Below are 11,350 nucleotides of genomic sequence, written 5' to 3'. Positions count from 1 at the left end.
TTAAAACATCGTTTGTTATGATAATTTAAAATTTGTTCTTGTACGGTGCATGTATGTGAACACCTTTTTGAAAATTTCTACATCACATTTGGCTTGCGTCACCCTACTAGTACTAGTCTTACCATTATCATTGCACATGGTGCAGCGTGGTGTAAACATCATGACATGTATATCAGTAGAAATTAATTCATTTTGTGTTTTAATTGGATAATATTTCATGAAGTTGATAGGACCTATGACAGTCGGTAAGTACAAGTTTAAGTATTGATTGAGGTAAAATAATCGAAATGCAAATGGTTAGGTAAAAGTTTAAAAAGGATCAAAGATCATCGGATTCTGAAGAGTTATCTCCCGTTGTCGACATTACATGTACATTCAGTTACAGGCATATAGTGTTTGTCATGTCCGACTTCAATCAAACGTCATGTGCTGATACATTGATACTGATGTAAGCTTTTCAACTGCATAAACTTTTTTGACCTTGACCTTTCCTTTGACCTTGACCTCACTTTTCTTAAATTAGTGTCTTAGATCAGTTTTGAATAAACAATTCAAGATATATATATCAAACTTTATATACTGATATATACTGCTGAGAGCTATCAATTGCATCAACTTTTTTACCTTGACTTTTTTTTTTTTTACCTTGACTTCACTTTTTAAATTAGTGTTTATCTATGTTTTATATAAACCATTTATGACATTTTTATCAAACTTCAGATGCTAATGGTAAATACATACTGATGTAAGCTTTTCAACTGTATCAACATTTTGACCTCAACCTTTCCTTTGACCTCTCTTTTCTCAAATAAATGTTAAGCTCAGTTTTAAATAAATCATTCAAGATATTTTATCAAACCTAATATGCTGATATGTATTAGTGAGAGCTATTCAACTGTATCAAAAACTTTTCACCTTGCAATTTCCTGTGACCTTGACCTCCCTTCTCTTTAATTTGTATTTTGCTTAGTTTTAAAGAAACAATCCAAGATATTTTTATGTAAGCATGCACTTATACATAATTTGGTGAGAATTTATCATCTATATCCATTTTTTTTTTTTAGATTTTAGTTTCAATTTTAAAGAAACTGTTCAAGATATTCTCATCAAACTTCATACACTCATACAAATTTTCATGTTGCTTTAGTAATATACATTCGGCGGGGCATTTATGTCCTATGGACATATTTCTAGTTTTCAAATCATGACCTCCGAGGATAGGGTCAGGCCACAATAAGGGATCAAAATTTTATATAGGAATAAAAGGGAAAAAAATCTTCAAAATTCTTCTTTTCAAGAACAACAAAAGCATGATTAATATGGAAACATTCCCAAGAAGTGTAGATTCAAGTTTGTACAAATCATGACCCCATGGGTTAGGGAGGGGTCATTTTTTTCCTGCCCCTATTTGCCATCCACATGGAAATGCAAATTTTAAAACCATTTTACACATCCACAGGGCAAAATCAATCATTTTCCAAATGATCATGATTTAAGGATAGTGCATAAAATATAAGGGAAGTTCTGGGAACCAGGGGGTTTAAACATGTTAAATATTTTTTTTTTAAATCTAACCCCCATTTGACCCCAGGGGGGGGGGAATAAAAATTCCGAAACCTTACTGCACATCTATAGCACACCACCAACCATCTCCCAAAAGATGATTAGGCTACTGTGTAAAATGGCTTTTTGCATAAGAAAACGTCATTTTTCGATCCCTGTTTGACCCCACGAGGAAAATTACAATTCCGAAACCTTACTGCACATCTACAGGATACCACTAACCATCTCCCAAAAGATGATTAGGCCACTGTGTAAAATGTAAGAGGAGTTCAGGGAACCAGGGGCTTTTTGCATAAAAAACGTCATTTTTCGACCCCCATTTGACCCCCAGGGGGGAATAAAAATTCTGAAACCTTACTGCACATCTACATGACACCACCAACCATCTCCCAAAAGGTGATTAGGTTACTGCGTAAAATGTAAGAGGAGTTCAGGGAACCAGGGGCTTTTTGCATAAAAAACGTCATTTTTCGACCCCCATTTGATCCCCAGGGTGAAAATAAAAATTCCGAAACCTTACTCCACATCTACATGACACCATCAACCACCTCCCAAAAGATGATTAGGCTACTGTGTAAAATGTAAGAGGAGTTCAGGGAACCAGGGGCTTTTTGCAGAAAAAACATCATTTTTCGACCCCCATTTGACCCCCAGGGTGAAAATGAAAATTCCGAAACCTTACTGCATATCTACATGACACCACCAACCATCTCCCAAAAGACGGACGGACAGACATGAGTAACAACAATATACCCGAACTTTCTTTAGAAATATAATAAATCCTCTCATTGTTAGATAAATACTATTTTAAAAAATGTTTAAGATTTAATTATTTCTTAATTTCCTTTATGTTTCATTTATTTTCTAACGTATACTTATTTCATAAAAACATGATCTTCCATCTCTTATTAATTAGTTAATCTACAGTTTAAAAACTTCGATGCTGATTTATAAAATAATTTTTATTTCAGTGGTACTTACATAAGATTTTATTTATCTTTTTTTTTTTTTTTTTTTTTTTGCTAAAATTTAAATTTCAATTTAGTTTACATCATTTGATTCAAAACTATTCAGAATATCCAATCCAAGATTTTCCAGATAATTCGACAACATCGGTATTTATCCGTCCAATAATTGCTATTAATTGCTATTTATTTACAATAACTTTTAACTTATGTCCACAAAGATATTGTAAGTATCAGGTATAGCAATAATTCATCTTAAAAGTAAGAGGATGTTCGATTCGTATTGAATTCACCATACTTTTTAGTAACTATAGTGCTTGTATGTGTAAAGAAGAAAATATTGATGATATTGATCTTCTCAACTTTGTTTTATAGATACATTTTAAAGAACAAATTTTCAGTACTTAAAATGAACGAAGAAAACGCATATACTTTCGTTTTGAATCCATATTTGTTCAGCCTCCGTCTCTATTGCCAGAAGATGTGCTTCCATCGAAATGCAGCTATCCTGAGAGGATAAAATGAAAGAAAAATATATTCACTCAAGGGTACATACGGAATGCGGATATCCGAGAGAGAAAATAATGCTAGTTGAATTGATATATTTCAAATTAATGTCTTTTTCATATTGTTTTAACACATGCTATTAATTGATCTGAAAGCAATTTAATCGATACAATTTTCTTTGTTTAAAAAATATGTTACCCACACTATCAGTGAAATCTTTTCACTTCACTTTCAAAGAAATTGGCGGACAAAGAAACCGTTGATTAAAAACGAGAAAACTTATCCTTCTTTAACCTTCATTGGTAATTGTTATCAAAGGGCACATTAGAATTTTATGTAAATTTCTTGTACAAGTTTGTCTTTTTTTCCAAAGCATTTTTCTATATATATTATCTTTCTTTAGCAGTTGTTTTAAACATCGTCAGATTACTAGTATATTTCACTTCTAGTTTGGAAAGCCATTTAAGGAGAAACACTTTTGAACTTTAATTTTTGATCTTAAAACAATTATCTTTATTTAATATTCAAATCACAATAAATTGTCTCTATTTGGTTGCAATTGATTAGAATTAAAATATAGCCTGAAAAAGTCACTACAATTAAATAAAGAAATAATTCCTGTGCATTAAATGACACCTATTTCAAGGTTCATCTGGCGAAATCATGATATATCGTCAATTTGATTTCTATACATTCACTATATTATATTTTAGCGGAGTACGTTAGAATATTTAAGTGCACTAGAGAAAAGCTGGCACCATAACATGAAAATGTTCTCGTTTAAGAACAGTACTTTAGTATCGTTAAAAAATTTAAGAGAAAAAACCTTTTTAGTTCTTAAACGTAACACTGTATGAAATGCACCATTTTGATTGAGACATTTTTATTGATCTGATTGATAACGAATTGTCTGCCATTGATTTGAATATATCTCTGTTTTGTTCGGAAACCATGCACATGTATTCGAAGAATGTTTTCGAGTGGTTAAAACATTCTCCGCAATGAATACGTTTGCCACAGAAAAGGAAACCTTTTTATTCAGACGAAAAATGCATAGCTATTATTAGTATTAGGAGAAACTTAAAAATTATTATTATTTTTTTTTTTTTTTTTTGTGAGAGAAAAAAAAACAGGTTGAAAAGCAGCCTCTTTGGTTATTTATGCCTAATATCTTTCAAAAAACAAAACTAAAGAAAATCTGTAGGCTCTTTTCACGATATCAATGTTCTGACATTTATGAGTGAAAGTTGTAGAAAACAGCATTATTTTGTTAAGGATTGATTGATTGATTGATTGTATGTTGTTTTACGTACCGTTTCAGAATTTTTCACATATACAGAGACGTCATCGTATACCGGTGAAAGGCTTCACATTTAGACTTTTACTCGGCACTCAGGGCCATCGAGCAGTGAGTGCTCTTCATCGTGCCTACGCACGGGCCTCGGTTTTAAGGTCTTATCCGAAGGACCTGCAACTTTCATTTCAAAGTGCCGAGCTCTTGGCGAAGAAACAGTTGCTACCTATTTTTTATCGACTTAGGTCAGTCGCGGTCGTGATTCGAACCCACGACCTTCCGATCATGGAGCGAACGCTCTACCGACTGAGCTACCGTGACGGTATTCTGTTAAGGAGATCGGGATGTCAGAAAATTTCCAGAGAGATGACCCCAGAAAAAAAATGGTATATGATTTTTTTTTCTAGGATGCACAATCATTTTATACAGAAAAACCTCATTTATAGCCATAACATTGAATGAAATTTCCTATATTTTATTCGGCCTTCAGGGTAGCTTAGTTGGTAGAGTGATCGCTCCATGATCAGAAAGTGGTGGGTTCAAGCATCGGCACTTTGAAGTTGCGGGTCTTTCGGATGAGACCTTAAGAACCGAGGCCCCGCGTCACTGCAGGCGTTAGCATAATCAAGATCTTACTACTAAATAGCCATGAGTGCCGAGTAGAGGTCTTACTTTGAAGCCCTTCATCGGCATACCATGACGTATGATAAGAGACCTCTTAACTTCTTCATAGGGTTTAGATACTCAAAGAAAGGCCACGACTATCATGCCCTCTTTAAAGACATACCTTGGCATCCTGCCACTTAAGAGAATTGTTCATAAAGCAATATTTCTTCTCTCCGTTTATCTTCCATGATGTCGGACATTCTGCAATATAGTAGTATAAATGACCACATTGGAACTTTAAGGGAATAAATATAGTTTTAGTAACCAAAACTAACTCCACTACGCAGTTATTTAATAATAATTGTTATTTTATAATAATCGATTAGATCAATGTTTATCGGGTTTGCATTGCTGACATATCTGTTTTCGTATTGTACCATACCACTAAGGATATTAAAAGTTAAAAGCGTTTGGTCATGCATTAAATGTACTAAAAAATTTATTCATCTAAAAGATTATTTTATAATTTTCTCTTCGATAATGAGTTTCTTGGTAGGTTATGCAAATTAATTTCCAATTTTTCAAGCACTTGTTTATGGAAAAATTAATATGTTTTACTTCTTTCAAAAAACGGTGCCAATTTTAAATAATAATAATAATAATAATAATAATAATAATATAAAAAGCATTTTTTATAGCATATTTTGTAGCATATTTTTCTGACTCTTAAAAACAACACTTTAAGAACTAATTCAAACACTTAAAAGAACATTCAATGATCCCAACAGTTTCATGAAAATAAAAAAAAATATTCTGACTTTGGCTTTGTACAAAACTACAAAGAGTACACAGTCGGAAAAAGGTCCATCAAAATCTTTAAAAGACTCTATACCACAGGTAAGACATACGTGAAACTATACAAAATATAAATTATTAATTTTCCTTAGAAATTATTATAGATAAATTAATTAATTAATAATCCACTGTAATTCAAAGGGAAAAAATTAATTTAATTAATCTTAATTTAAGGGGAACCGACCCTTTGATAAGAGAGATAACTTTCCAAGTTAAAAATACGAATGCGACTTAAAGTTTTCATTATCAGAGTTTCTTTGTCGAGACCTTAGAGTAGTCAGTTCGATCAAACCTGACATAAGATGGAAACATTACCTTCTATTTCCTTTGGCTACACATTTTCAAATTGTAATATTTTATTACCCCCCCCCCCAAAAAAAATAAAAAAAATAAAAAAAAAAAAAATAATAAAAAAAATAAAATTCAGTATAAAAACTCTCATAAATTGAATAAGCTCTATCTTTTTAAGGACCATCTTAAAAATGGTTTAATGTTTCAAGTACCAAATGTAGAATTTTTATTAGTATTGCATTTTTTTCCAATGAAAAAAAAAAAAATCTATAAGAAAGATAACTCTTGCTAACAGATGTATTCTTTTTGTATCAACTACATAGAACATTGTGATATTCTGACTTAGAAGGCAGCGCTTAATTATGTTTTCTAATATGAATTTAATAGGTATGATACTGAATATTATTTTCATATACACCTCATATTTTTAATTTCATGTTGTGATAATAAATCATTACTCTTTCAATCCTCTGTGCACTGTGTTAAAATTTCTTCATATCATGATCCGACATAAAAATCTTTTCTGAAAAAAAAAAGCATCGCTTCATACTTCATACTATACTGAAATGCAACATCCTAATTTTAGGGGGGAAATTATATACAGGTTATAACTTTGTACTTAAAAAGTTAGGACATCTTCAACTTTGCCAAATCAGTAATTTAACGGTTGAATAATTTTCATTCCATTACCGGAAGTTGATTTTGAGCCTTCTTAACAGAAATCAAAAAATTGCATGTTTATTGAAACATGTGACAATAAATTGGGTCTTCAAGGCTTTGTAGCTGTTAATCATAAGTATTGCATTGATATTCCGAAAAAAAAAAATCCTTCTTTCTTTTCCCGATGGGATACCAATATTTCCTCAAAATTACTGAAAGCACGCATTTTCATCGCTCTTGCTGGAAATTCTCAAAATAAAGGTAAAGGAGAGTTGCAGATGCAAATATGCACTACATAACGACTCATCAGGCTTATGCATTTCAAAAGCATGAATGACAGTTCTTTGACCGGAAGTCCAAGGGTTACTACACTACGTCAGGTTAGAGAAAATTCGACCTCAGTATCTGAAAAACAGTCACTTAAAAATGCTTAAGAATATTTCTTTCGCTCAGATCAAGAGATTGATAAACCTGATGCATCGTAGAAATCGAACTGCAATTGTTGTACATGGCGGACTAGCACGTTGTAATTGAATGTTCGGAAGGGGGAATGTTTTAAGAGTTATGTCAGTGATACTTTTAAGGTTTAAAGATAACATTCAACGTTTAAATAAAAAATCTGATGTTTGTAAATTTACTTTTTACCTTACTATATTCATTTTTGAATGTTATCTTTAAACCTTAGAAAGTATCATAACTCTTAGGCTTATCAATCTCAAAGAACTGTCAATCATGCTTTTGAAACGTATGAGCCTGATAAGTCGTTATGTAGTGCATATTTGCATCTGCAACTCTCTTTTACCTTTATTTTGAGAACTTCCAGCAAGAGCAATGAAAATGCATGCTTTCAATCATTTTGAGTAGATATTTGCATCACATCGGGAAAAGAAAAAAAAAAAGATTTTTTTCCGGAATATTAATGCAATACTTATGATTAACAGCTACAAACCCTTGAAAATCCAAATTATTGTCAAATGTTTTATTAAACATGCAATTTTTTATTTCTGTTAAGAGGGCTCAAAATCAACTTCCGGTAATTGAATGAAAATCATTCAACGTTAAATTACTGATTTGGCAAAGTTGAAGATGTCCTAACTTTTTAAGTACAAAGTTATAACTTGTATATAATCTTCACCCTAAAGTTAGGAAGTTGCGTTTCTTTTGCGTTTCAGTATATTTTCCATTTGAAGCTGATGCTATAGCTGTTAATGAAAATCAATGTTGGAAAGTTTTTAAAAAATTATGAAATTTAGAGCAAAGGGTCATTAGTCCTTAAGTAACAATCAGAGGCGATCAAAAGTGTCAGTCGTAAAAAAAGTTGTCTTCCGTATTCACGTCTTAGTCATTCATAAAACATTCATACAGCATCCTATTTACACAATGCTATGTATCAAATTGAAGTAAATAAAACTGAAATACCAGAGAAATATTATTAAAAGATACTTGTATTTTTTTTTAAGATGCGTGTATACATATTGTTTTTTTTTCTCCTGGAAATATAGGATTATAAATTTTCAACAAGAATTTGCATAATAGTTGTTATTCATATTTTCTTAAGAAATATCTAAGATTTTTTTGTTCTCTCACTCTATATGATATGTTAATAATTATCTTTAATGATGAACTGCGAAAAAAAATACTGATAACATTTTTTCTTTCAATCTCATTAATAACTCAAAGTCTCGTCAATTTTTGTTCTAGTCTAAAAAAATCGATTTTTTTTTCAAAATGCAATAAAAGATTTTAGGGATTTTCTTTTTCAGAACGGGTAAAATAATCCTTTTTAATTACTTACTTTCTTTTGTACAGAACGTTTTTCCTCTACTCAGAGCAGTGCACTGCCCTTTACACGATGTTGACTTACAAGATCCAGCCAGCTCCTGAAAAAAAGAGAGACCCATTGTCATAGCGTCCCTGAGCTACCTTAGCCCATTTGGTCATGAGTTGATTTAAACTTTAAAGGGGTTTTCCCCGATTTATTTGCAAAAAAGTACCCTATGAAGTGACCCCACCCTGGGAGTCTCTTGAAATACAGGAACATCAATCTGCACATAATGGATATCTTAATATAATAGCATGACTTTGCTGTTCTAGGGAAAGAAAATTTTTCTTAAATAGTTGTTTTGTGCATAGATGAAGCTTGATCTCTGAATTCTGAAAAAAAAAATCAATAAATACAAGTTAAAAGCATGAATATTACTACGATTTAGTGCGACTTTTTTTTATTTTGAATTTTTTTTTTCAATAAATTCCCTACAGACCCGATGTAAATGTAATCCCTTATTGGAGCGTCATTCTATTCCCTTTCCTTATCACAATTGGTACAAAGGACAAGATAGGCTAAGACCCCTTTTTGGCCCCTGGTTTGGGGTGTCTTTTAGAATGATGCAACAATTTATCAATTAAAAACCTGTTGTCACCCCTGCCACAAATTGAGTATTGTTTCTAAGTTACAGGATTCACAGAGGTCACAGGAAGGTCAATTTCCAAATTTTCTCACTTTTATGCAAATTTTCATCGATTTTACAGCACATTTTGGTTCAGAAAACATAGAGCACAAGCTTGCCTATCTACCAAATTTATATATTTCATACAATAGTATCAGATGCATCTTATGTATAAAAATCTCAGATAGGCAAGCTTGTGCTCTATGTTTTCCGAAGTGAAAAGTATTGCAAATTTGATGAAATTCGACCAGATTGAGGAAATTCGGGAAAATGCCGTACTTCTGCACCCTCTTGTGGCCTCCTTGTAAGTTTGAATCAAAATTAGTGCTGGTTCTCAAACAAGCATCATTTTAAGTTCTTAACTAAAAACTATCACAATTTTAACTGTGTTATGATTTTTACATCAAACAAGGGGCCAGATTCGGCCCTTACCATACCTTGTCCTTTAAATGTGTTTTTATTAAGGATTCTTGCATATTAATATCTAATATCATAGTCTACCATTCTTTAGAACAAGAATTTTAAAGAATTTTTCTTATATATTCCTATGTTAAATCGTCCTATTGTAAACCAACCTACTTCAGGTTCGGGGGTATTGATGTAAAAATACTTGAATCTTGAGAAGACGTTTTAAAATACCTTTTTCTATTTTCTATATATTCTCACGTAAAACTGATCCTCTTTTGTTCTCCCATACTACCCAATAGGAGTGTTATATAAACATTTTGTCAGAAAGCTGTCACCTTAATTTTTTTCTTTTAGTTTTATTTCATTCATTTATTTCTGAATCAGTAGTTTTTGAGAACAACTTAAAATTCCATTCACCGAAAGATCCAATGTGGCAAATTTAGTTGAAATTAGCCCGTTGGTTCTGAAGAAGTTGAAAATTGGTAAAAGTTTAAGGAAGACGCATGGACAGACAGATGTCAGACACCCTTCAGTTAGAAAAGCTCATCTGAGCTTTCACTTATGTCAACAAGCATTTTCAGCTTGATAAGTATACAAACTAAAATTTAAGATTCTTTCATATTATTGTTTGTTTTCAATCGGTTTAACTACAAGTTTTGAGAATATTTTAATTCATGATGTGCAAAATATGGGAGAGATTTTGAACATCTACTCACTAAATCAAGCCGTGAATACTAAAACGTGCAGAAAAATAAGACATAGCGAATGTAAACACACATCCTTAAACTTTTATAAGATTGGAAATCTATATTCCTTCAATGTTACGAGTATTATCACGTTTTAGCTTTTCGAACAATACTCAAATAATAGTTCATTTTGTCATTTTATGAGCCGATAAAAATCAATGATCTGCTAAATATATAATGCGTGTTCAATAGAATGAAAATATTACATAGTTGTCTGACGCTGATACTTTTTGCCCTCAGGGAATGAGAGAATGACAGCGTACATGTATTTATGATTTTGGATTTATTTATTTATTTATTTTTTGTTCCCAAATCTACACATTGACGGGATAACTTTGTTAAATTTAGATTTATATTAGTTTAGAACAAGAATATGAAGTTTTCTTTCAACTGCTTTGACCGACATTATTTCTGAAAATTTCTCCTTATGTAAATGCAACAATAAAACATACTCACCGGACGATGTCATTGGAACAAACAGTACAGACACATAACTGACCTGTGGCTGATTTTCCATTTCAATGTAGTCACACTCTGAATCCAGAACTAAAGTAGCTCCCGGGTCCCCATATTTTGCTGCAATTAGTTCACAGTTCAATTGTTGTTTTCGATAGTTTACAGACTTGCATTTACGATTCTGTAAACAACTCCGAATGCACTGTTTTTGTCCAATGATGGCTAAAACATTCATGATTTTGCTTGAAGTCATGCATTGGCCAGGCGCGGTCACTTTTATGTTTGTTACGTTGTCAATTTGTCCCGATACCGCATGGTGTACTGCATTAAAAAATAAAACAATTTTTAGTCCAAACATTGTTAATTTGTTAACAAGATTGTAATTAAGTTTATAGTTATCCTAAAAGAGATCCAAGGGTCGCTAATTCATATGTTTAAATGGATGTACAATATGATCGGTAACCAGGTTGAATAACGCAATAGCTTGAAGCATGCGCAACCAATTTCACTGTGTAAAGGCACATAAAAAGCCATTCATAAAGTTGAATTAAA

At 31.9% G+C, this 11,350-nt stretch overlaps 1 protein-coding gene across 1 annotated transcript; it reads right to left on the bottom strand.

Annotated features, from left to right (window-relative positions):
- Positions 1 to 2,925: 2,925 nt before the first annotated feature.
- On the bottom strand, positions 2,926 to 11,105 carry LOC133178788 (uncharacterized). The gene is made up of 4 exons (XM_061313484.1): positions 10,842 to 11,105; positions 8,537 to 8,621; positions 5,117 to 5,196; positions 2,926 to 3,036 (listed from the first exon to the last, which is right to left on the bottom strand). The coding sequence occupies exons 1-4, from the start codon at positions 11,049 to 11,051 to the stop codon at positions 2,926 to 2,928; spliced, it is 486 nt and encodes a 161-aa protein (XP_061169468.1). The 5' UTR covers positions 11,052 to 11,105.
- Positions 11,106 to 11,350: the final 245 nt, after the last annotated feature.

Source organism: Saccostrea echinata, unplaced genomic scaffold (genome assembly GCF_033153115.1).
Source record: "Saccostrea echinata isolate AGI-Se365-2 ecotype Australia unplaced genomic scaffold, CSIRO_AGI_Sech_v1 ptg000003l, whole genome shotgun sequence".
NCBI classification, from domain to species: domain Eukaryota; kingdom Metazoa; phylum Mollusca; class Bivalvia; order Ostreida; family Ostreidae; genus Saccostrea; species Saccostrea echinata.
Note: the sequence above shows the minus strand (reverse complement) of the source record. Positions and strands in the feature narration are given on the sequence as shown.

What these genes read in the sequence shown, in the direction of transcription:
- LOC133178788 (XM_061313484.1), bottom strand. Translation starts at nt 11,051, where the DNA reads ATGACTTCAAGCAAAATCATGAATGTTTTAGCCATCATTGGACAAAAA. An exon ending in AAATGGAAAATCAGCCACAG is followed by an intron (nt 8,622 to 10,841) that starts GTCAGTTATGTG and finishes TCTTTTTTTCAG; the next exon opens with GAGCTGGCTGGATCTTGTAA. An exon ending in TTAAGTGGCAGGATGCCAAG is followed by an intron (nt 3,037 to 5,116) that starts GTATGTCTTTAA and finishes TTATCCTCTCAG; the next exon opens with GATAGCTGCATTTCGATGGA.